The following is a 27,336-nucleotide window of genomic DNA, read 5'->3' on the forward strand; positions in this document are numbered from 1 at the left end:
CCTGGTGGCCAAGTCACACACACCAAATTAGGCACAAACTGTTTATTTCTTTGCATTGTATTTAATTATGTTATTAGTACTACATAAAACCGCCGTTCAGTTTTTTTTTATGTTATTATTATAATTAGTGTTATAACCGTTGTCTTTTTGTACTGTTTATACAATATTTTTGTGTTATCCATTGCTCTTGTTCTCTCATAATATATTATACAGTATGTGTTTAAATGTGTTTGTATTGTTTTCAAAATCTGTTGAAAGACCAAAAAATATAAGTACCTAGCCTAGGTTTTATTTAAATAGGGTGTTTTTATTTTGCAGATTTTCGTTCATTGTGAGGGGATCTGGAATGTAACCCCCACGATGAAAGGAGATTTCCTACATATGTTTTTATAAATTGAAATTGTATAGAGGGCTATTTGCCTTATTAAAAACACATGGGGACGCTGGAACAGATTAATGGCATTTTCATTCAATTTAATGGGGAAAGATGTTTTGAGTTACAAAGATGGTCAAATAAATTAAAACCATATGCATTGATCTTGAGCTGAAGTTGAATTTTGGTACATGACACATTGCTCCAACAGACAGCAATAGCTCCACTGCTTTAAAGTATAAAGCAAGGTTGTTGTACTCAGGGTTCAAACAAGTCATGATGTTTGTTTCAACCTCTCAGGCCCACTGAGAGGCCATTATGCATCCTACCTGGCTTACCTCGGCTGGTTTCTATAGAAACATACATGAGGGTGGAGGGTATTTTCACTCTAACCTTTAAGTCTGGGTAAACAACAGGGTTGTTCCCTCAGCAGCCGGCTCTCATTCATTCGGTTTTGTCACCACGGGCTCTGGAGCATGCAGAAGATAAGCCATGTTCAGCTGCTGACACAGAGATATTTGACTTTCTGCTAGATAGAGAGCAGCTTGTTAGGCAGATATCTGAGCCTGGTAGTGACTGACAACAGAATTGGAATGTTCTTGAACATGGCCTCTCCCCGGAGATCATTCAGCATCCCAATTAACATCAACCTGCAGGGTGCTCGCAGGCGGCAAACACGGTAGGAGGACCATCGACCTGGCCGGCCAGACTCTTTGGAGATCGTTAAAAACGAGTTTTTACCTCGGCTTCTCATTAAGATTCTGGGAGGGAGTTTGGAGCATACATTCTGCATTAGCAACTCTGTTTTAGACGGAGTACCACACTGCAAAAACCGGACTCGGAAAAACTAGGTGGAAAAAGTGATGAAATGTGGAATGTATTACTTCATGTAAACAAAATTGTCTGCCAATGCAACAATCTGCATCAATGCTGTTGATTTTTGTAACTTCTTGTGTGCAGTGGTTCCTTGAGAGACGAGACCTGAATTCAGTTTTTCGAGACACGAGCCGCTGTTCGGTTGATCTTTTGCTTTGACTTGAGGGATAAATGCTCCACTGGTGGCAGTCAACCCAACTCACTTCACAATAGGCAGCAGTTTAGCTGATAGTGAGCAACTCTTCAAAAAATACACTTCAGTCTGTTTTTTGTCTTGTTTTCTTTTTTTTTGCAACACTCAGCTAAGTTTACTGACAAACTAAACATAAAATAACGAGTATGACACATATATTTAAAACAATATAACTTTGCCTTAGGAATACCCCTGCTAGCCAAATGCTAATCCATAACGGAAAACACCGTAGATGGGCTAATGATTACCATTGATAGTCACTGTGTTATAACTATTTAAGCATATGATATTTGAACACAAACAGTGGAGTTGTGGAACAGACCTTAAATACAGTAAAACAATAAATTGTGGTTACAATATACTGTATAAGTACAAATTGTACGATAATTAACTTGAATGCACAATAATAACATAATGCAATCAATATTATTATTTTGTCTGAACGTTGAGTTGCACTATTCTAATATTTTTAGCCTTTTCTCCTTTGTTTACCCCAATGGAATCTATCTTGTTATCAGTAGGCTACTCCCGTTCCGGTCTCTAGGTCTCAGTCTCACTATTTCATAAAAACAAAACAAAACTCATGCTCTACAGTATCACAGCGTCACACTAGTTAATCACCAATCCTAAAACAAAACAACAACAACAAAAAACATTTTCCCAAAACTTACTTTCCCCCACAGCAACAGCTCACAACGCATTACATAAGTAATAACACGCACACATATACATACAACAGATCTTCCTGTAATCAATCAAATAACACACTTTCATCAAACACTTGGCCAAGATTGCAGCTTTGTGTGACATGTGTCGCATGTCGTATCTTGTTTTCATATCCTGGTTACACAAGAGGATTTGTTGAGTTGGGAAGCAGGCTGGCTTAGTCATGCGGTAGTTTGTCCATATTCTCTTTTATTTTATATAATTTGATTCCTGCAACTATTTTTTGTGTATTTAACCCACCATTAAAGCCGTCCGTGTTCAGCTATCCCTGTCTCTAAATATTAAATTTTATCAGGATCCTGTTTTTTTTTTTTTCGTTTTGTTTTTTTTCAATTTAATTTAATGAACTTCCAACCTTTACACTGCAGTGTATCCCTGTTTTTTATTTTACTACTTCCTTTCCCCATTTGAAAGAATTTGGTTCAGTGTAATACTACCTAGGGTAGTCTAGAATACTGTTTCTTTTCAGTAGGACGGTGATTCAAATTGACTTTCTGTGGTAATTCTCACTTCAACTCTTTCGAGTGGAGAATTCTTGCCTTTGCATCCACAAAAGTTCACCGTTTACTTTCCCACTGTTTTGGTATGGAATGAAAAACCTAGTGGTTTCCCATTTCCCATTTACACTCTCATTCAAACAGTTTTCATTCACACCGGCTCGTCAGAGGACTCCGCCGTCCTCTACGGAATTTAACTACGTCTGTCAACAGCTCGTTAGAGGACTCCGCCGTCCTATACGGAATTTAACTACGACGCCACGAAACTTTCCTAGTTTCTTTAACGGAATTTAAGTACGTACACGACTCCGCCGTCCTCGCGGAATTTGTCGGACTCCGCCGTCCCTCTACCACTTGCCAGTGACTAGTATTACACAAGGTTTATTCTGTCGCAGACTTCTTCGTCGTACAATTCACTCACTCTTTAATCCTTTTTCCTAAAAATAAATGTTTTTTTAAAATTTAACTCACCAAAGTCGTCTTCAATCCTGTGGATTGTCGTCAACCTTCAGATCCCAGTTGAGGAGAACGAAGACCAGCCCCGGAAAGGGTCTCAATTGCCGTGGCCACGGTCTCTTAACTGGATGTCGGCTCCACAGCTGGAATCCTCGGGTGTATTGACATCCGGCTCGAAGGACCAATTTAATGTTGGATTTATCTTACCCAACATTATAAAAAAATAGACACAAAAGGAATGAAGACGCTGGCTTCTTTTTCTCATGAGGAGGGCGTATGGGAGATTGTTCAGATTACAGCCTCTCATCACGCTCTAAACAATCTCTCCCGTCGCTCCTGCATTTATTTGGAAATAGGGAGGTTTCTAAATTTACAAGACATAATGTACTAAGCTACAAGACACAACACACTAAGGGTAGGGTTTCAAGGTGAAAACATGGGACCAACACCTGCCACGTCCCGGCCACGTCCTTCTCTCTGATGATTCCTGCTGAGTCATCTTCTTGAAGGCGAGACATCTTCCTTTATCAAAATCGTCCATAATACTAATGCAAGCTAAGCAAATAAATGATAACTTCTACAATATATTTAACAGTCTCTCAAACACCACGCACATACATAAACACACCAGTAATCAGCAGATCAGTCACACCAAGTCGTTTTCGCCCATAAGTTGAACACACGTCTTGTCAGTCAGTCTTATCTCTTCAGTCTCAAATACCTTTAAAGCATCATTTTAATTGCTGTAAAGCACTTGGTGTTACATGTGTTATGTACTGTAGATATAACATGCACACATAATACTAATTTGTAGCTTTAACATAATTCCCACAAACAACTTAGAAATCTCGGTGAGCAAATGGAGCGCACCGTTGTTGGAAACTGCCATACGTGATATCTATAAGGTAAATGTCTTGTACTCCACACAATCCCAGGCTTTTTAGAATGTCTTTTATAGCTCATCCCCAGGCTAAAATAAAATTGCAGTATAGTATCCCAGTGTATGTATATATTATTAGAGAATCTGCCCTCCTTTTGCTTACCTTGACTTTCAAGTACGGAGGGACAGTTACTTTGTGGCCGCAAATTATCAATTCTTACACACGTTATACCTAGTTAGTGGCCACAAATTAATACTTCATGCGCACATTATACATATTGCTTGGCAACTATTTAGTAATTTGTGCACACGTTACGGAATTACCTATTTGATAGCTGAAAATTTGTATTTTGTGCGCAATTTGTAGCTATTTCGTGGCCACAAATAAATATTTCATTTTGTGCCCACATTAAATCTCTATTGTGGCTACTTTTAAAAAATGTTCCCCGTGTCTGGGGCTGCGTAGTTTTCCAATAAGCCGAGTCGAAGAGCAAATATTCATTCATTCATTCATCTTCCGTTCCGCTTATCCTCACTTGGGTCGCGGGCGTGCTGAAGCCTATCCCAGCTATTTTCGAGCGAGAGGCAGGGTACACCCTGAACCGGCTGCCAGCCAATCGCAGGGCACATCTAAACAAACAGCCATTTGCACACATTCACATCTACGGACAATTTAGAGTATTCAATCAACCTACCCTGCATGTTTTTTGGGGGGATGTGAGAGGAAACGGGAGTACCCGGAGAAAACCCACGTAAGCACGGGGAGAACAGGCAAACTCCACACAGGCTGGGATTTGAACCCCAGTCCTCAGAAATCTGAGGTAGATGGGCTAACCAGTCATCCACCGTGCCGCCTCAAAGCGCAAATAGTAGCTTGGTTATTATGACTTGCTAAAAAAAAAAAAAAAAAACATGATTATAACCTTAAATCTTTAGCACATATTGTGCCTGGCGGGTTTCAAATGTGGCTGTGTATCATATTTTAAAGGGTAAGATGACACGTAATCACGCTTACTGTGTTACTGAAAATGTCTTTTCATAGCTTGACTTGTAAGAGCTTTTGCTGCTTTGATTATGTCACTGTCATCCCAAGTTTGACATGAAATATTTAGAGTGTCCCTTCAAAGTCATTCTTGTTAAATGAAACATTTCATGTTGATGTGTTTCCATGGCTCAGGAACGCACCAAACTCCTTTGTACAAAGGTAACAGATAATATTATTGATATTAAGCCCTGTGCCAAACAAAATAGTGCACTCATAAATAGACATACATGAAAAGACATACAGTATTACTATGCATTATGGATAAAGCACAGAGGGCATTTAAAAACAGTAGTATGATCAAATATATTTTTAATAACGTCTCACTTGACATAATTTGCTCTTTAAAACCACATATTAGAAGTTGCCCAAAGCAATGGCATGCTGGTGAGTAAACATAATGTACTAACGCCACTGGAACTGGCTGGTGAGGGGCAAAATCCCCTGAGAGTATCATGTGACCAGTGATCTTGTGCAAAGAGCATTTCTTGGTTGTTCTTGGTTACAGTGCATACTATACATAACACTAATTGATAATATACCAATATGTCATATATATAATGCATACTCTACTGTACTGTTCTGAGCAATTCATCAATTGCATGGTGCACACAATGTCTATAAATGTACAAAATATATTAGCAAGAGGGCGGCACGGTGGTCGGCTGGTTGGCACATCTGCCTCACAGTTCTGAGGACCAGGGTTCAAATCCCGGCCTTGCCTGTGTGGAGTTTGCATGTTCTCCCTGTGCTTGCGTGGGTTTTCTCCAGGCACTCCGGTTTCCTCCCTCATCCCAAAAACATGCATGGTAGGTTGATTGAAGACTCTAAATTGCCCGTAGGTGTGAATGTGTGTGTGAATGGTTGTTTGTTTCTGTGTGCCCTGCGATTGGCTGGCGACCAGTTCAGGGTGTACCCCGGCTCTCGCCCGAAGATGGCTGGGATAGGCTCCAGCACGCCCGCGACCCTTTGTGAGGATAGAGCGGTACGGAAAATGGATGGATGGATATTAGCAAGAGCATGTTTTGGTTCATTAAGTGATGATATTCAGAACATAACACTGATATGAATTGATTTAATCTTCTAAAACACAATTGAAACACTCTCACACAAAAGTGAAACACTCACATTACTACTACTAAAATGTTCTACTCTCACACACTTGCAACGCTCTCATATTCACTACAGAAACACTCTTGCTTTTTACTGAAACACTCACACACACGTTCTACTGAATTGTTTTTCTCTCACACACTACTGAAACACTCCATCTCTCACACACATTACTAAAAATGATTTTGCTGACATACACTACAGAAAGCTCCTCAACATTTTTGAAACACTTTTATGCAATATTGAATTTTCTGAATCTCTCATAACATACTATTGAAATGGTCTCACACACATTATAGAAACGCTCACATTCACTACGAAAACACACATACAACTGAAACGCTTTCATTTCAGATAAGCCAGAATTGTGTCCCTCATAGCCCCTCATAGTTTATACTGCAGACTACACTGCATGTATTAATGTCTGCTTGTGTGTGTGAGACCCAGAGAGCTCCTCGACAAGGTAACGGCCCGAGAAAAAGACGGGAGCGCGGTTGCGGAAGGCCATGGGGAGCAGCGAGTTCGGAGCCAGAAGCCGGTGGCGAGCATCGAGGAAGAGCGAGCCATCTTGTTGGGCTTCAGCACGATGGCCTTCTGCACTCATGTTCTTTGTGGTTGGAATCACAATGTTCAAACCGCATGTTAACAGGTACCTATGGTGCACTGCATCAGAGGTGGCAAACGTACTCACACTTGTACTGGAGCAGAACTACAGATAATTATGTAAAAAAAATATATATAATTTTTTAAAATGACTATTACAGACTGAATTGCACCAACTGAATCGGTAGGCCTTCTCATTTGCTGTATCTTCTGTTCCAGTGATATTGGCTTTCAGTGATGAGACACTGAGTGAGAATATACTGTACTGTATATACAGAACTTTCCTCCAAGCAGAAATCCATAAACATTTGGCAACATTGTTTCTTTCTCTGCCTTTGTGTGTGTGTGTGTGTGTGTGTGTGTGTGTGTGTGTGTGTGTGTGTGTGTGTGTGTGTGTGTGTGTGTGTGTGTGTGTGTGTACGTGCACGCGTGCAGGCGTGCGTGCAAGAAGCCTTCTCGTGGCTTTTGCTGAACTCGCGCTGCCTCTTGTCTTGTGCTGCAGTAAGTGGGAGGAGGAGGGCATTTGTGTGCTGCTGCACACTGAAATCTTGGCCGAGTGGGTAGACTGCAGAGGTGTGAGGAGCATGACATCCCTGGCGGTCACCGTTAACCTCACGGGCTCCAATCAAAAAGCCTTTCTGCACTATGATGAGGAGTCAGTGCTGCTTACGCCCCAAGGTAAAGGACTCTGTCATATCTGTCTATGACACTATACTGCATCTTAAGCCTTTTATGGCAAAAATAAATAAATAAACATTTGCAGTACAACCTCTAAACCCATTTACTGTATATTCCTTAGCTTTTAACATAGCTTAAGACTTGTGTATTTATTTTATTCATTTGTTTTATTGTGTTAACACTGTTATGATTGTTTCTAAATTATGTTGGTGTCAGTCAGTGGCGAGGCCAGCCTTATTTTCAGCCCACCCAAAACTTGCCATAGCCCATCCTATGAATTTGTCCCCAAGTTAATTTGAAGAAAAAAAAGAATGATTATTTTTTATTAAAACGTTCTGTAGTTTGGCACATGCTTTGGCGTTGACAAAAAATTAAACCTAGTGAAAATCGGTTCAGAAATGAGCAAATTATGACTTACTTTCAATGCCCATCCAAGGGAACATCGACCTTCCCAATATGGTCGCTACGTTGGCACGTCGGTTAGCCTGGATGCTACAGTGCGCCGGCGCATAGTCTTCATATCTATGGACTGAACAGCTACACACATTTCCAGCTGCGTTAGCGCTAATGACCAGGTAATGCTTGACTTACAACGCTGACACGATCTATGAAATGACAGTTTACTACTTTTCAATGCCTCCTCCTGTATGTTATGTGTCGGCACTCACTCGGCATACCGCATAGCTATTAGCTAATAAGCCACTAGCTAATTGAGTAGCAAAGAGTTTTTGTCTATCTGTATCTACGAGTATCTGATACGATATGAAATGTCTCCGTGAAGTACTTTGTACCAAAATAGGGTGTGTTCATATGTGGTGTGTGTTTTTGTTTTTAAGAGTATGGTCTGCAAAAAGTCAAAATCTTACCAAGAATATTTTATTTCTAGTCAAAAGTAATTAAAATTAGACGCATCACATAAAAATAAATAATAATTTCAATGAGAGTAAAAATAAATAAATAACTCGTGAGCTAACAGGCTGTTCTGTGAATTGTGGCATCCAGGAAAGATGCATTTTCGGAGTGTAGGCACAGCTAGCTAACTGCGTGGTGCCGTGGTAGAAATGGGCTTACTAGTTGTAACTAAGTAACTTGCAATTTTGCCAATAACCACTGATGCGAATGAAGGTGCTCAGGTGTATATAGGTGTGTGTAAAATAATAATAATAATAATAACTTACTCCCCTGGCAAACTTTGTGTCTACTTATTTCAAGTAAAGATTTGCTTGAAACAAGTGAAAATTGTCTAAAAACAAGGTGATGAGTCTTATTTTTTTTAAGATTTTGAGTTTTTGCAGTATTGGTGTTTATTTTCAGTTAAAGAAAAGTTTACGACAGGACACCTAATAAAACACTATATGGACGTATGCTATTTTTTTTCTTAAAGAAATCAGCCAGGTGCAGGTGAGACAAAAAAAAAACATTACTGCAAGATGCGTTTGTCTTTGTTTCTTTTTTGTGTAGTTATATGGTATAAATTACATTTCCAACAGTGTTGTCTATTGCTCAAATCAATCAAAACTTATTTCTTCTTTAATAAAGCTAGAGACTAGCGAAAATGTTTTTAATACTCCTTTCCTCTGTGATGAAATACTCATATTGTATTCACACTGTGACAAAAGGTCTGTGGTTTTCTGACAATAAACCAGACTTTTATAATGTATTGAATAAATAGCTCTATAGATATTACAGTAATAATAATAATAATAATACTTTGGGTAATCCACCAAATGGTATTTTTCAAGGTCTAAAAAGTTCAGAAGGGTGCATTCCAAAATTATTTAGGTCAAAATTAGGTCATGGGCTCAGCCCACCCAAAGTACTCGACCTAGACTCTCCCCTGGTGTCAGTGAAATCGGTGTAACAGGAAATTGTGTGCTGCCATATATATACTATATTGCCAAAAGTATCGCTCACCTGCCTAGACTCACATATGAATTTAAGTGACATACCATTTCTAATCCTTATGGTTCAATATGACGTTGCTTTGCAAATATTCATATTCATCCCAAAGGTGTTCTATTGGGTTGCGATCAGGACTCTGTGCAGGCCAGTCAAGTTCATCCACACCAGACTCTATCATCCTTGTCTTTATGGACTTTGCTTTTTGCACTGGTGCACAGTCATGTTGGAAGAGGAAGGGGCCGGCTCCAAGTGTTCCCACAAAGTTTCGGAGCATGGAATTGTCCAAAATCTCTTGGTATACTGAAGCATTCAGAGTTCCTTTCACTGGAACTAAGGGGCCAAGCTCAGCTTCTGAAAAACAACCCCGCACCTTGAAAAAACTTTACACTTGGCACAATGCAGTCAGACAAGTACCGTTCTCCTGGCAACTGCCAAACCCAGACTCGTCCATCAGATTGCCAGATGAAGAAGCGTCACGACACATCTCCATTGCTCGAAGAGTCCAGTGGTGGCGTGTTTTACACCACTGCTTCTGACGCTTTGCATTGCACTTGGTGATGTATGTCTTGAATGCAGCTGCCCGGCCATGGAAACCCATTCCGTGAACCTCTCTGCGCACTGTTCTTGAGCTAATCTGAAGGCCACATGAAGTTTGGAGGTCTGTCGCGATCTCCTCGCACTATGCGCCTCAGCATCCGCTGACCCCGCTGCCAGTCAGTTTACGTGGCCCACCGCTACGTGGCTGGGTTGCTGTCGTTCCCAAACGCTTCCACGTTCTTATAATACAGCTGACAGTCGACTGTGGAATGTTTAGGGGCGAGGAAATTTCACGACTGGACTTGTTGGATAGGTGGCATCCTATCACAGTTACACACTGGAATTCACTGAGCTCCTGAGAGCGACACATTCTTTCACAAATGTTTGTAAAAATAATCTGCATGCCTAGGTGCTCGATTTTATACACCTGCTGGGCAGGTTCTCCATAAAACACGGCAGGTTACGAAAGCTCGAACAACAGTGCAAGCAGACACGTTTGCCTAAGCATCCACAACCATTCATAAATTGTAGCGTAACTCGCACGGTGCTGCCTCCTAGTCTTAATAAAGCTGTGTTCTCCATCTGTCATCCATAGCTCCCACGCCGCTCGCAACTTCACTTTGAACGCCCTGTTTACACGGATGTCCAACAGTTCGTCAAGCTCCGAGTTATTGCACTCAGTCCAATGGTGACTGTAGAGACGCTTCTCCCGGCTGTTCGTTGCTCATTAATCCATTGCTCGAGTTGCTCTTCCAACTCGGGCCACCTCGCCTTGTTTCCGCGTTTTGTTTTTCTTTTTTTTTTTCGCGGAAACTCAGCTTCGTCTTCTTGACTTGGCGAAGCTCGTTTTCCTGCTTTCTCTACTTGCGAACCATGGATTCGTTGAGCTTGAATTCTCTCGCAGATGCGGCTGCTCGATTCCAATGTTCCTCCGCGTGACGAATAGCTTGCAGTTTAAACTGTGCTTCTTAAGCGTGTCTCTTCGTAGGTGCCATTTTCGGGGGTCCTTAGCCAAACCGATGCACATACCAGAACATACCGAGTCAATCGCTACAGACCTCCAAACTTCATGTGGCCTTCAGATTAGCTCAAGAACAGTGCGCAGAGAGCTTCACGGAATGGGTTTCCATGGCCGGGCAGCTGCATTCAAGACATACATCGCCAACTGTGGGCGTGTCTTTAGCCTCCTCTGTCACACGCACCCTACCCCCTTTAACGTCCGCATGCTGTCCTCAGTCACGTCCGCCTTCCTCTATATAAGCAGCGTGTCGGCAGGAAATGCTCCCAGTCAGTCAAGCGGAGCGCTCATTAAAGTCACACAACAACATTTACAGATTTTGGAACTCGGTGCACACATAAGGCGCGCTGCACTATAAGGCACCCCGTCCATTTTGGAGAAAATGTAAGACTTTTAAGTGCGCCTTATGGTCGTGAAAATACGGTATTTGAATGGGTGAGCGAAAACTTTTGGCAATATAGTGTGCGTATATGTGTGTGTGTGTGTGTGTATATATATATATATATATATATATATATATATATATATATATATATACACACATGCACACACACATATTCCAAGGAAAACATGGAATGTTATTTGATGATCACAAGTAGTGTCAGCATTGTAGTTAATGGTATAGTTCTTTCTTTGCAGTGTTTTTACATCCCCAAATGTAAAATGGATCAAACAGAACTTGAAGGTGAAGCCCTCAAGGTGAAAACCAACTTGGACTCTCAGCTGGGAAGTGCCTCCTCGTGCCTCACAGACCTCGCCAGGCACCCCGGGGATGTCATCTTGAGCAGAAAGTACACTCTGACGAGGACCCTGTATGCTCTGCTGTGGCCTAGCCTGATGCTGGCCGGCGGAGTCCTGCTGGTGGGCCTGGTGAAAATGGTGCACTGTCTTGTTCATCTGTCGGGGGAGATAGGCAGCGTGACGGCAGATGACTTCCAGATGCAGTCAGGGCAAATTCTACAAACTCATCCAGAGGTCGGCTGTTTCCTCGCCTATCTGACTGCGATGTTGACGTAAAAAATGTTGACTGCCCATCCAAGGGAACATCGACCTTCCCAATATGGTCGCTACGTTGGCACGTCGGTTAGCCTGGATGCTACAGTGCGCCTATCTGACTGCGATGTTGACTGCCCGATGATAGCTGGGATAGGCTCCAGCACGCCCGCGACCCTGGTGAGGAGAAGCGGTTCAGAAAATGGATGGATGGATGGATAGTTGAACACAAACGTTGCAGCATCACATATCAATACTTACAGGTATACATTCTTCATCCTCTGCAGAAAGCAACAAATACTACTGCAGGTTACTGTCACTTACGGTAGATGTGAAACTTCATTTGTCTGCGTGACATTGTACCGACCCCTGGTGGCCAAGCCACATACTAGAAGGAGCTTCAATTAATTTATCAAAATGCACTAACTTTCATTCTTTACATTTAATTATGTTATGACTATGTTTTTATAAAATACATTAGAGTGCTAATAATGGCATTAATTCATTTCAATCGAGGCACATGGTTTGAGATACGAGTGTTTTGGTTGGGCGCGGAACAAATTATACTCATATCTCAAAGCACCACTGAATTGAGTTTTCATACAGCATAAGCCCAGCCCTTAAGAATAGAATAAAGAATCTCCCTCAATAATGATTTATTGCTGGAAATGTTTTATTTCTTTCGTCAAAAAAAATCACAATTGAGCAGAAGTGCCATTACACAAACATTTCATGTTTGTTCACAGTAAAATAATAAAGATCATTATTTTTATAGGGAGAAATGCTTTATTTAACAATGGATACGTACAGTTTCTTATCAGACGTCATATGAGGATGACTAAAACAAGTATTTGAGGAGGCTTTATATTTATAATATATATGTAGATATGTACACAGATGGATAGATAACATATGGACCTTTTTTTTTTTTTTTTTTTTAAAAAGGCATGCAGGGTATCTTTTTTTCCCCTCATTGTGCTTTTTGTGAAAGCTGTCATCAACCCATGTCCTTCATTCATCCACTCAAACTTTTGTCTTTCATATTTTTTTCAACAACTACAAGCTGTCTACTGGGTCACTATGAGGATGATCAACATTTTTTGTTGGGTTTTTTTTGGGTTAGCAATTCCATATGAGTTTGATTATATTTCAAAAAATACAAAAATATATTACCTCTGTAGTTATTCAAGGGGGGGGTGGGGGGGGGTGCATTTGCACATATAGTAGCAGTAGCAGTTCTGTTACCTTCATTGTGACTTTGTTGTACCTCACAAGTAACAAGGTCATTTCTATACATGAAATTCAAGTAAACAGCATCAGGTCAAAAAAAAAAAAAAAAAAAAAAAGTTATTTGAGGACCTCGTACGTTATGCAGTTTGACAAAGCAAAAGAGAAGCAGTATTGTTTCTCCAAAAACTACATATAAATGGGGTCTCAGTTTGAATGGGTCCGGCCCAAGCAATTAACCAGGACTGGTTTTCTTTATCTAAAAAAGGGGAGAGGGGGGGGGGGATTCCAGGATACCACTCTGCGCGTGTACATGTATATGTGTGAATGCATCATTTGGTAAAGCTAGGTACCTGTTATGTCTGAGTCTGTGCGGCGCGTCATAGTTCCACACACAAGGGTGACAATCATCCGAAGGAGGAGGACACTTGGAAAGTTAAAAAGATTTTTTAAAAAAAAGTCAAAGTGTAATAAGCGCCAACAAGCAGATGAGCATAACTGACTGATTTCAAGTAAGGTTAAAAAGGCAGGGAAACAGTTCATCTCCTTATTAGGCTTTTGGAAATAAAGTCAATGATCCGGTTACAGTGCAGCATTGTGCATTATTTTCTTCCATGTGTATAATCTGTTTAAAGTTTACGACACTTCTCAGTTTGGGGCATTGCTTTCTTTTTTCTTGGCTTAACTGTTTTTTTTGTTATTTTTGCAGAATACAGTACTTAAGATCACAATTTGCATAGTGTAACAGCATAAAACAAAAGACAAAACAATTTTTTCTACCTCCCATTGCTTATTCCAAGTGAGACCAATTTACACCCAAGTGACCATGTGTTTAGAGAGGTTAGTTCAAATCTGCGCAATTTGACTGCGACCCAATAATACTGATAAGACAACACGAGACAACCGCCCCCCCCCAAAAAAAAAAAAAAAACACATACTGCAAAGATCAGTGCGATGAGAACCGGTATAGACGAGGGAACTTTTTTTTCGTTTTTTTCCAATAAGACTGCTGAGTAGAGGGGTTTACACATCTAGTAGTTTGGCTCAGTATAAATTGACTCAAAAATGAATCTGTGCACTGTACGTTTACACGGCGATGGGTATACAGGGAAAAAAAAAACATCAAAAGTCAACTAGTGCGCAATAACTTCTAAACTGCTGGCTAATTCAGCGAAACAAGGTAAGTCCAGGTTATAAATGCTATTATTTAAGTGTTTGCCACAACAATACCTGTCAGTTTTGTACTTATAGAAAGCAGTTTGAGAATTTATCCGATATCCTTGATATCCAGCTTAAGGTCCATGAACTAGTACGCTATTTGTCCTCAGTAGTCATACAATTCAACACACTAGTAGAACAACTATGTCTTACTATGCCTGTGGATATTCTCATTCATCCAGGTCATTTCATTGACAGGGCATCAAATCGAATGAACCAAAATGCCCACTAGTAGTTTTGCCTCATGTAGCTGTCCTACTAGTGTGCAGAAATACTCTTACAGTTGTGGAAGGCAGTAGTGGGAAAAAATTTACTAGTAAGAAACAGTCATTCTACTAATATGGTAAAATTGTCCTACTAGTGAGGACAAAGAGAATATTAGTGCATGGACCTTAAGGTGGCTATGAAGGATATCAAATAAATGCTCAAATGGCTTTCCATAAAGAGTTTTTTATTTTATTTTTTTAACACTAGTAGGACAACTACATGTTACTAGAGAGGCAAAACGACTAGTAGGCATTTTGGTACAACTAGTAGGGTCCAGGAGGCTACTAGTGCACAACATGTGCCTCACTAGAACAACTTTGTCATACAAGAAAACTATCTTACTACTGAGGGAAAACTGTAAACTAGATGACAACTACACGCTACTATTATTAGTGACATTCGTAAGTGACATTATTAGTAAGATGCAGTCATTCTGGTAGTGCACGAATTGTCTTACTAGTGATGACAAAGATTATACTAGTACATGGACCCTAAGATAGATAAAGGATATCGAATATATTTTATATTGGATTTATTTAATAACCTTGATATCCAGCTTGATATGCCCGCCAACAATTTTGCCTCACTAGTAAAATGTAGTTATCGTATTAGTATGACAAAGTTGTCCTATTAGTCTGCACAAGTGTCATAAAATAGTGGGAGGAAGTACTGGAGAAAAAATATATTGATTCTATGGGCGCACACGCTCTACTCGTGTGCTGATTTGTTTTACTACTGAGGACAAACAGGATACTAGTACATGGAGCTGGAAATCAAGGCTTTGGAATAAAATGCTCAAACGGCTTTCCATACGAACTTGAGTATTGCTAGTTCCTTTTTCAGGATTGTCATGACTAATCTGGATCAGCTTCTCTGTGCCCTTTTCTTTCTTCCACATGAACCAATATTGTCCTCACCTTTATCTATCGTTCATAATTTTCAATAAAGTAGTGGAAAAAATTTACTATGACTGTTCAGTTGTCCGGGATTAAAAAAACAAAAGATCCCTCTGTGCTCACAATGTACAACTTCATAGTGATGTTCCTTGTAATGCTGATGTCTGTTGATGGATATTTAAAAAAATAATAATAAAAAAAAAGGGAGGGGGTGGGGGGGATAAAGTGTCTCTAGTTAGTTCTTATGAAGACTGCCGAATGTGCCCAAGGTCCATTCAACTGTTTTAGTTCCTGTGGAGGGAACTGATGAAATACAACTCCAAGCCTTCTCAAGTTCATATAGTGCAGCCACAAAAGAAATTCACATGGGCGTGAAAACATTTGGTGTCCCTGATACAGGCTCTTCTTAGTAGCCCTGTGTTCATACTGCGCTGGCAGGTCATGGTTCAGAGTCACATGCTGGCGAAAAGACGGACCAGGTCTTAGTGTGGTAATTCATTGCTGCTACCGTGTTTTTGGTTCTCGGTGCGCATCGCTACGTTTCTGTTAACTCGACTACTGTGGATGCCGTTTCAGTTCATGGCGTGCTGGCGGATGGTGTGAAAGATCCAGTCCATTTTAGTAGTCCAGCCGCCATGGTGAGCGTCGTTCATCTGCTTCATGAAATAGTCGAGAGCCTCCTGCTCTGTCTTGTCCAGGGCCAAGGTCTTTCGGATGTAAGCGATGTCATCAAACGACTGCAACTCTGGCATCCCCGAGCCCAGCATCATGGAGAAGAGGTTGATGAAAAGGTTGGCGTGCTGCCGGATGGCCAGGTATGCCTTGTAGCACATCTCCTGGAACCTGGTGGGCAGGAAGCAAAGCCAAAACCTCGTTAACAATAACCTTTGTCACAAAGGTGGACGTACAGTGTTTCCCTACAACAGTGGTGCCCTGAGATACAAATTTAATTCAACTAACAATTTCTCTCGGTTAATCGATGAATTGGATTTTTTTTTTTTTAACTTCCATCCCTTTATTCAAAAACGGGACATCATTTTAAATTGACAGTGCAGAAAATACACAAATTGATGATGGTTATGATGACATTTAAGAAAATAAGCAAAAATGTTGATCACTGTTTTCCATAGTAAAAGCAGATGTTTGCAAATGTCTTATTTTGATTCCACACAAAGATGATAAGTGTGCTTTCATGGAGGACTGAAGAAATCTAAGAATATTTACAGTTGAGAGGCTGAAACTCAGAGAATTTGTACAGTTAATGTTCCTAAAGAATTCATCGCTCAAAATAGTTGGTTTATGAGATCATCGATAAGTCAATTAATCAATTAATTGTTGAACCTCTAGAGTATTGTTATATTATCTGTCGAGGTGTTGCTGCACCATTTGTGTTAAAATATCCGTTGCTTAAAAGGCTATAACACCGCCGCATAGATGCTATTCATTCGCCCGTCTATGGTGTTTCTCATTATGTGTGAGCATTAACCTAGCGGCTGGCAAAGTTGTGGTTCTTTTAACACACAGTGTAGTTCTCTCTCTTTTGTTTAGTCTAACAGTCAATTTCAACTGGGGGTGGCAGTGTTCACTATCTGCCTAATTGCTGCTTGTTGTGAAGTGAGCCAAGTTGACAGCCAGCATACAGTGCTCATATGTATATATTTAGCAAAACAAATGGCCTAAAAATCTCGAAAGTTGAGGTACCACTGTATAGTGGTGCTTTGAGATACGAGTGACACTGTGCTGGCCAACCATTAATAAAAACCCACATTCATATTGAGCACTGACTGTACCTTTCAAATTCTCTTGTCTTGGTACACTCTTGAGTTCCTTTGCTAATGACGATCAAGAAGTCTTGTGTCAGAACAAAGGGCACACGCTCTCTCTTGTATCCAAACTTCTTCTTTTTGTGGTCAAGGAAATGGCCAAAATCTATGTGGAACAGCTGCAAAAAAAAAAAATAAAGATAATAAAGTATAATGGAACATAAAATTTATGTCATATTGTGAAATTTACCTGTCCATCATCTTTAACCATGATGTTGCTATTGTGTCTATCCCCTATGCCCAGGATAAATGTGGCGACACAATAGCCTGCGCATGACCGCGTGAACAAATCTACGGCTTGGTCATACCTAAAATAATAATCAATAATAAATGTCAAGAATGACAATGTGCATCAGAATGATGGTATATGTCCTAATGTGTGTCTTCTCATTATTCTGACTAAATCACTAGCAATGCATGCACTAGCAATGGTTGATGCCACTCACATCTCGCCCTTGTTCTTATCCTTGAGCCACTGATGCAGCGTGTGGCTGTTGAACTGCAGCGCCCCCTTTAGGCCTCCTTTACACTGGATCTGCATGATGGTGTGAGAATTCCTCACCACCTCAATTAAACCAACGCAGTCACCGATGGACAGACAACCGTAGGGGAGCATCCTGGAAAAAAAGAAAAAGAAAGTTGAGCACTTAGATCAAAGATTCAAAAACCTTGCACACTAATTGAAAGGATTTTCAGTGGTTCCTCAGATCAGCTTAAGCCCCTTACACACTAGCCATCTAAGCCGGCTTTTTCCACTTTTCTCGAGGCAATGGTTCTCAAACTGGGGTCCGCGAGCCATAGTTTGCTAAATAACGTGCAATAATGATAATGTTGCGGCAGTACGGTGGTCGACTGGTTAGCACATCTTCCTCACAGTTCTGAGGAATCCCGGCCCTGCCTGTGTGGAGTTTGGACGCCCGAAGATAGCTGGGATAAGCTCCAGGACGCCAGCGACCCTAGTGAGGATAAGCGGTACAGAAAATGGATGTTAATAATGTTGTTTTATTTATGCATTCATGCATGTGGACGGTTGCGCCACTTAAGCAAACATACTAAACGAATGACTCCTCCTACCTTAGCTTTGTGGCCAGTTAAAAGTTTTTATATCATTGTAATATATCACATAAATCTGACATGCCTGCATGAATATACAGACCCCTCCACAAGTATTGGAACGTTAAGGTCAATTCCTTTGTTTTTGTTGTATACAGAAGACATTTGGGTTTCAGATCAACCGATGAAAATGAGACAAAAGTTCCGAATTCCAGCTAGATGTGTTAAACAACTCATGACAGAGCACCTTTTGTTTGAACCCACCCACTTTTCAAGTGAGCAAAAGTATTGGAATGTGACTGATGGGTGTTTCCAGTTGCTCAGGTGTTGCCTTTTAGATTGATTGCTTAAACATTAGATAGTGCTTGTTTTTTTTTCACATGTGAAAACTGCATTTGTTGTTAAGCAAACACAGACCAGAGAGCTGTCTCTGGGAGAAAAGCAAACCATTTTTAAGCTGAGAGAAGAGGGGAAATCGATCAGAGCTATTGCACAAACATTGGGCATAGCCAATACAACAATTTGGAATGCCCTGAAAAAGAAAGAAACTCCTTGTGTACTGAACAACAGACATCGAACAAGTCGGCCAAGGGTATAAACAGCAGTTGATGACAGAAACATTGTGAGAGATGTGACGAAACACCGAAAGACAACAGTCAGTGACATCACTGCCAACCTCCACAGGGCAGGGGTGAAAGTATCACAATCCACTGTTCAAAGAATACTTTGAGAGAAGAAATTTACAGGCCATACCACAAGATGCAAACCACTCATCATCAAAAAGAATTGAAATGCCAGATTGCACTTTGTAAAGAAGTTCAGAGATGAGCCACAAAAGTTTTCTGGACTGATGAGACCAAGATTAACCTCGACCAAAGTGATGGAAAGGCCAAAGTATGGAGAAAGAAAGGGTCTGCTTATGATCCAAAACACACAACCTCATCCGTGAAGCATGGTGGAGGTAATGTCATGGTTTGGGCTTGCATGGCTGCTCCTTGAACGGGCTCACTAGTCTTTATTGATGATGTAACTCATGATGGTAGCAGTAGAATGAATTGTTGTCTACAAAACAATTTTGTCTAGCAATTTACAGAAAAATGCATCCAAACTAATCGGGAGAAGCTTCATCATGTAACAAGACAAGGACCCAAAATACATTGCCAACACAATAAAGGACTTCATCAGGGAGAAAAAGTGGAAGGTCTTTGACTAGCCAAGTCAATCACTGGACCTTAACCCAATAGAGCATGCATTTTATCTCCTGAAAAGAATAGTGAAGGGAGAAACCCCCATAAACAAACAAGAACTGAAAGACGCTGCAGTAAAGGCCTGGAAAAGCATTTCAAATGAAGAATTATGACACCAAATAGTAAATGTTATTCACTTTAAATTAATTTAATGATGTCTGTTCCAATACTGGCGGTTTGGTGGACGACTGGTTAGCACATCTGCCTCACAGTTCTGAGGACCTGGGTTCAAATCTGGCCTCGCCTGTGTGGATTTTGCATGTTCTCCCCATGCCTGCGTGGGTTTTCAGAGTACTCCGGTTTCCTCCCACATCCCCAAAACATGCATGGTAGGTTAATTGAAGACTCTAAATTACCCGTAAGTGTGAATGTGAGTGCGACTGGTTGTTTGTTTATATGTGCCCTGCGATTGGTTGGCAACCAGTTAAGGGTGTACCCCGCCTTTCGCCCGAAGACAGCTGGGATAGGCTACAGCACACCCACGACCCTAGTGAGGATAAGCGGTACGGAAAATGAATGAATGAATGTTCCAATACTTTTGCTCACTTGAAAAGTGGGTGGCTTCAAACAAAAGCTGTTCTGTCCTGCGTTGTTTAACACATCTACATGTAAATACCATGAAATAAAAGCTGGAATTCTGAACTTTTGTCTCATATTAATTTTGTGATCTGAAACTTAAGTATACAACAAAAACAACGGAAATGACCTTGCCGTTGCAATACTTTTGGAAGGGACTGTAGTTTTTTTTTTTTTTTTTTTTTAAATAAATAAATACTAGTAGAATGAAAGGCGTTTTTTTTCTTCTTCAGAAAAAGGGTGTTATATGAGGGACCTATAAAGTTGTATTTTTGAAATTTGGTTGTTAACATACCAACACTGATAGAATATTAATAAAATAATATATTAGGACTTTTTCATGGAAAAATACAACTATACTTAACTATAACTACTATAAAATGGCTGGCGACCTATGGTTATGATCTGGCGACCTATGGTTATGATCTGGTTGTTGTTCAGTCATCAGATTTATCACGTCTCAGTTCTTGTAAAGAATTACTTTGTTCTTGCAACTACACCCTCCCCTATAGAGTAGGCAACTTTTTAATTCCTGTTGCATTTAGGAGTACATTGTGGGTGGCGTGGCGCAGAGGGTATGAGTACACACTGCAACCGGAGGATCGCCGGTTTGTATCCCCACCCGAGCGCATGCCGTCATTGTGTCCCTGGGCAAGACACTTAACCCACAAATGAACGTGGTTGGTTGTTTGGTGGTGGTCGGCGCCGTATGCACAGAATGGCACCCACGCTTCTGTCACACTGCCCCAGGGCAGCTGTGGCTGCACAAGTTGCATACGACCACCAGAGTGTGACTGAGGAGTGAATGAAGAATGCATGAAATTGTAAAGCGTCTTTGTAAAGTGCATTATTATTATATCATCACTGTTGGGTGTAAACCATGTATGACCCAAAATGTTCGATTTCATATTTTTCACATATCGATACGGTCGGTCTGTCCCTACGAGATTATTTTCACGCATTATTAACCTATTCAAAGTGTTGAAAATAGCGTGACAACAAATCTCTCTTAAAAACTTGAATTGTCTGAGAAGTAAAACCCCCTCCTCTTCCTCATTCCGCAGGAGCCATGTGGCATTATGTCGCTTCAAGCTTGAAAGTTTGGATGTTTTTCGACAATAATGAGTGAAAATAGGTTAGATATGTTTGAGTAAGCCTGTTTTGTTCAAAATTGATTGCTGCAATGCTTCACTGCAGAAGGAAGTGGTGAGCCACAAAGGTATGTATGTGTGCAGATTAATTTACGCCTATTAAACTACTTAGTCAAGCTCATAGTTTTATTTATTATATCACTTTAACCTCTGAGAAAGAGTTTGGGGATGATGTAAGCACAGTCATTTGCTTTTGTGAAGTACTAAAGACCTTTTTCTGGTTGTGGGGTTAGCATGAGCGCAGACTTTGATGTGCATGGCTGTTTTTTTTATTTTTTATTTCTTGAATAGTGATCTAGGAGACGTGACGATTCTGCCTGACAGTAACGATATATTTATGTTAAATTGGTGCTTGAATTATGAAGGCGTCATTGGAAAAGTTTTTTTTCCCCCCTGTAAAGTGTTCTTAAACCCAAAAGGTTTAAGAACCCCTGGTTTAAGGTACCGACGCAGGATGGGGGCAGTTGAATTCGACCTGTGAATGTGCTTGCTATTGATGTATCAGAACCGCGACCAGAGTGTCAACTTTAACACCAGAGACTCTCGCAGTCCAAGCAAGCCTGTTTCTTTTGGAAAGCCAACATAGCTGTCACACTGACATAGCCAAGCAACTAATTAGTTCATTGTGTCCAACCGCATTGCCTGTCCCTCTCTCACAAGTTCTGTCTGGAAGAGATGGGCGGATAAGTACAAGCTCTACTGTTACACCTCTGATGCGCCAATTTACCAGGAAGGCAATGTCAAAGCAGCTTTAGTTTCTGATGACCTTAGGTGGTTAGAAGGGTTTGCAAGTAATCTGCATTACGGCATAGATCAGAGAACATAAAAGTTATCCACCGCCTTATTAATGAACACCTGCATCCTTGCTGTCACCGTCAAGTGAGGCGCCTACCTGAGATCAAGGCCTTGGTTCTGCCAGATGTTCTCCATTATCCTAATGATCTGCAGCGTCAGCATGTCTTGCCTCAGATCTGCAGTGGAACAGTAAGACAAGGAAGTAGACGACAATGAGATGTGTATCAATTTGGAGCTCCTGTAACAGCAACTGTATGATGCGTTATGGCATTATGGAGGAGGGCTGTCAAAGTTACTTTGGTCACACAATGTGCAGTGATTTGGATACCATGAATATAACTTTCAAAGTAAAGAGAACGGCAATGCCTGTAGGCAAGAAAGAACAAATGTGGATAAAACTCACCATCTCCGTTTTTGAAGATGATTTCGTTGTTCTGAAACAGGAGCTCTGACATCATATCTGGATTTTCCCAATTAAGCCACAGAGGTCGCTTGGCAGATGACATCATCCGACATTCTTCCAGACTGGAACAGAAACCAGTAAGCAATCAGTGAGAAGCAGAAAAAGAATGTTATGACTAGGGAAGACACAGTTGTCTTAAAATATTAAAAATAAATAAATAAATAAATCAAGTGACCACCTTTTAGTCACGGTACATTCCAAACCCAACTGCGATAGGGTGAAAATCCATGCTAAAAACTTTTTTTCTTTTTTAAATTCACCCCCCAGGGACCAATATCAGCCATCTTTCAGGGTCCCCTCCTAGCCAACAGCCAGCAATAACTAGTAAAGGGCACGACACGGGGGAAGAGGTTAATCATCAGGTCAGGCCCAAGGTAATTGCTTAGGCTCACTAGCAGAAGCCTTAGAAGATGCAGGATGCTTGTGGGCCATTGTACGGCTTAAAACAAAAAGTTCAGAAAATATTCACACAAAAAACAGATGCTACCCGCTGTTCTGTCAGAGCTTTTGCGACGTGAATATCATTAACCAATCACAGCCCAAGAAGATGAAAATCCCACGAGACTGATCACAGTCCCATTGTTTATCATCGGGAGTTAACGTTCAACTGATTAAAAACACAAACACTATAAACCACAAATTACCGCAATATAGTGGAATTTTCCGATGTTGACAAGTAGATACATTCCACAAAAACAATTTGTGGTAGGTGAACACTATTCATTTCTCAAACGAGTGGGACACATTGGCTACCAGCGGTCAGGTGCATTACGTAAGGATTCTGAAGTACCGGAGGTTTCCCAGCTGATGTGCTGGATTCAGAGGGGAAGTGAAGCTCTGCAGTGCATCCATATAGTCTGGCCTCCTCATCTGCTCAACCAGAAATTTCATTTGAACCTGAGAGCAGAGAAACAGGTAAATCAATAAGGTGCCAGATGTGAACAGCTGGAGGAGTCAAATCAGAGCAGTAAATAGAAGCGTAGCCCATCTGCTGGTTTGCTTTGGAAAAATTACCAACCCTTCACAATGATGTAATTCTACTCTGGGCTGTGGGTAGGATTGGGCATCGAGAATCGAGAAACGATTGGGACCGGGACTAATGTTCTGGTTCTCCCGGAACCATTCAAATTAAAAAATTTCGGTTCCAAGTTTCGATGCCTAGTCCTCTGGCCGCGAAGAAGAAGTGGAGAACTTTGTTCAAATGAATGACCAGTCGCCTCAGTACAACACTTGGAATAAGATTATAGTGTGCAAAGGAGGCTTTTACGATATGTTGTCTGACGCGCTCCGAGCCTCAGCCTACACCTCGTCAACTGGGTGAGTGAAACAATAAAATATGTCTATGCAAACATGGAGACAGCTAACAAGGTAAACGGTTGGGTGCACTTTTGCTCTGATGTTTTTTAGCACTTATTTTAATCTTCAAACCAACGTAAGAGCCGATGAGGGGGGGAAAAAAAAAAAAAAAAAAAAAAAAGGCTTAACACTGGGCTAAAACTTCACCGTAGCAACTTTACATCACAATTAATTGGGACAAAATTCACAAATGTTGTCTCACTGTATCACAAACACTAACCCTGTGCCTCATCGGAGGGTAAGGAAAGGAATCAGCATTTTATAGCATTTGGTTCCATCCATTTATTAAAAAACACTGGTGCCGTGTGAAGTTACTTTTCGTGCCAAAATGCTGAGTTCCGGTCCGTACCCTTCAGAATAAAAGGCTACAAGCTTAAAACAGGAAGTCAAGTTAAAACGTGCACATATAAACCATTTGACATGATGAAACAGTCCCAAATAACTATTTTAACAATGCTATATTTAACTTTTAGCTGAAACGTTAATTAATGAATATTAAGCCAATTGGGTGAGTTCCACACACATTGCGTTTTAGTTCAAAGGTTTGATTTTTATACTGGTTATAAAGAACCTCGAGTCAAATGTTCATTTTAGTCTATGCAGCGGGCTGCTAACAAAATGGATGTTCCTAATTTGGACACCCTTTATTTAAACCATGCAAACTTGTTTGACCCAACCCCCTAAAAGAATCGGAATCAATAATTGTTTGGAACTGGAATCGCTCAAATTCAAAGGATGCCCAACCCTAGCTGTGGGGGTGAATATAAATGCCCGCCGGCCATGTATACTGTCCACACCTCTTGGCAATACCAAGCAAGAATGATGAAAAGATTCTGAAAACTACATCTGAACTAAAAACAATAATAAAAAAAACTGATGTACACTTTATGTGCTGTGTGGAAGATCAGAGGCCACTTCGCCACACAGATATCACAGTTGACTTGCCAACATCCATCTCTTTCATAAAATTTACCAGTTATGTTTAGCCTTTACAAATATAGTAATGCAAAGAAAGTAATGGTTTACCTACATCTTGAGCATTATAGAAGCACTGCTTCATAACAAGAGGTGTATCTAATATTCTGACTAGGGTTTAAGTTATATAATATTTTTTGCAGTATCGTTTATTCTACTGATTAAATTCTTAAATGAATGTGCTTATTACGTATTTGTTCTGTTAGGGTTTGTTCTATAAACCAAAACAAAAGACATTCTGTCTATTACACGCTCTTTCCTCCTGGCTCACCACCGTCGCGCATCCATATTTTCATACGGAATGGTGCGTGAGTCTGCTGTAACATTAGTCTGTGTGGAAAAATGATCATTGCGAAGCTTTGAGGTGGAGATTTTGCTTTCACCTTTTTTGTAATCAAATTATTCAAGTTGATCGAGTAATCGTTTCAGCACTAATTTGTAACTTCTCATATAGTTAAATAAGGTAAGCAAAATATTATAGCGTATAGAGATATCGTGTAATTTAGTGCGTTAAAGTAAAGCTGACAAGATCTATGCAAAAATGGATGGCTGTCTAAAGTTGACGTGGGATTGGCATCTTTGGTAAATGACAGAAAAATTAATGTCAAGTATGCATTACTACTACGACTACTACTATGGCTGATTGACAGAGTCAATGAAAACTGAGCATTATTAGCTGTGATACATCTTGATAGTGGATCTCATCACATATTGCAGGTGTGGATATACCCAGTGCTTCTCAAGAAGTCAGTGATACGTATATGACCTAGTTATTTAGGATTAGGTTGGAAGGTAACTTCATGCTAGCCAGTTAAAATAATAGTCCAACTAGTCATTTGCATTTCAAGGAAATTAGATTACATTAATAATGATAAGTGTGTTTGTCATTAATTTGCATACTATGAAAATGTTCACCGCTGCCTTTGTTAAACGGTTATAAAAAAAATAAAAAATTCAAATATTAGAACTCATCAAGCGTGAACCACGACAAGAAAACAGCAACCATTCCAACAGCATTCCGCTATAAAGTTTTATAATGACCTCCGTGGCCCCAGGGCCAGATGTTGAGGAGATTAAACAATGATTTCGCCAAGCAGCTGTCAGCAGTCCGATTACCTTCTGTGCTTCATCCTTTTTCTCCTGTTTGAGGAGGTCAGTGAGATTGATGAGTTTCTCCATGGCCTCCACCTGCCGGCTCAGGTGTTTCAGGTACATGCCACAGGCCCGGCAGTACGACTCCAGCAGGAGTCCAAACCTCTGGCTCACCGTCTTGTTGTGCATTTCTGATCTGAAGACATGGTGGTGAAGAAACATGGTTACATCTGTATAAGCATTTTTTTTATATTTTTACTGTATGTCCAACAGAAATGTATTAGTCCCACTAATACACTCTATTAAAAATACATTTTGGGATAATAATGAGAGAATAAGGAATTTGTACATTTGAAAAAACAGTGGCTATAAAAGGTATACACACCCCTGTTCAAATACCAGGTTTGTGTGATATAAAAAAGTTTTTTTTTTGTTTTTTTAATTTTAATTTCAAAATGTTTCCAGCATTAATGTGACCTACAAGCTTTACACTTCCATTCCAATATGCCACCACCACTTAGAGGTTATGAGAAAGGTGTACACTTTCATTCTAATATGCCACTGCGACCTAGAGGTTATGAAAAAGGTGTAACCTACACTTTCGTTCCAAAATGTATAGTACGTATGCTGCATATATGTACAGTTGTCTTCATAAATTTACATAGCCTGGCAGAATTTGTAAAATATATTTTTTTAAATACGTCTGATGACTGAACAACAACCATCAATTTCTTTATGGTTATGTTTTGTTTAATGATAATGCTTTTCTGAAATTCTTGACAGTTTAATTTGAATCCCATTAAAATAAATTCAGTGTGTTTCGCCTGGCCCTTCATGTTTTCTTTAAAGAATTGTACCCATCTTAGAAATTCTGCCCTGGGTAATCAAACATATGAGCACAACTGTGTGTTTTCTCATTTACTAAAAAAAAAGGAGAGCTTTGAATTTCAAAATAAGAGCAAGTAAATTAAAAGGATTACGTGTTCAAATAAAGTGCTTAATTTCAGAATAATTCCTTGAAAAAAACTAACAAAATACAGATAATACTTCATGTTTTGATCATATGTGTAGAATTGCATATGCATTATACATGGGTAGAAGGGTTTTCCAGAATTTTGAGGTTAACTTCGGGGGTGCGCATTATACACGAGAAATTACGGTAACTGGGACGAGGCTGTGCTCAGAATTGATCAATCACTTTCAAATTCATGAGAACTCATGACACTATTCAAAGTGCCTCTGATTCTTATTATTATTAATGACTATAATACCAATAATAACCCAAAATTAAGATGTTCTAGTAGGTTTTT

At 40.2% G+C, this 27,336-nt stretch overlaps 2 protein-coding genes across 3 annotated transcripts in view; one reads left to right on the plus strand and one right to left on the minus strand.

Moving 5' to 3' along the window:
• Positions 1-966: 966 nt before the first annotated feature.
• kcnmb3 (potassium calcium-activated channel subfamily M regulatory beta subunit 3) lies at positions 967-13,084 on the plus strand. Its single transcript, XM_061693145.1, is given in 6 exon segments — positions 967-1,052; positions 6,604-6,750; positions 6,752-6,805; positions 7,262-7,437; positions 11,520-11,820; positions 11,822-13,084. Coding segments are annotated over 6 exon segments (837 nt in total). The 3' UTR covers positions 11,895-13,084.
• LOC133411165 (phosphatidylinositol 4,5-bisphosphate 3-kinase catalytic subunit alpha isoform) overlaps positions 12,552-27,336 on the minus strand; it is a 32,367-nt gene continuing 17,582 nt past the window's right edge. Inside the window, exons 14-21 of one of the 2 annotated variants that reach the window (XM_061693141.1) lie at positions 26,051-26,222; positions 23,394-23,500; positions 22,544-22,665; positions 22,238-22,316; positions 17,765-17,935; positions 17,509-17,626; positions 17,286-17,437; positions 12,552-16,338 (exon numbers count right to left, since the gene is read on the minus strand). In XM_061693141.1, the coding sequence (XP_061549125.1) occupies positions 16,068-16,338; positions 17,286-17,437; positions 17,509-17,626; positions 17,765-17,935; positions 22,238-22,316; positions 22,544-22,665; positions 23,394-23,500; positions 26,051-26,222 (1,192 nt within the window). In that variant the 3' untranslated portion in view covers positions 12,552-16,067. Of the gene's footprint in view, positions 16,339-17,285; positions 17,438-17,508; positions 17,627-17,764; positions 17,936-22,237; positions 22,317-22,543; positions 22,666-23,393; positions 23,501-26,050; positions 26,223-27,336 lie in introns of those variants that run through there. The other variant, XM_061693143.1, reaches the window with a different exon arrangement.

The sequence above is a fragment of the Phycodurus eques genome, chromosome 13 (assembly GCF_024500275.1).
Source record: "Phycodurus eques isolate BA_2022a chromosome 13, UOR_Pequ_1.1, whole genome shotgun sequence".
Classification (NCBI taxonomy): Eukaryota; Metazoa; Chordata; class Actinopteri; order Syngnathiformes; family Syngnathidae; genus Phycodurus; species Phycodurus eques.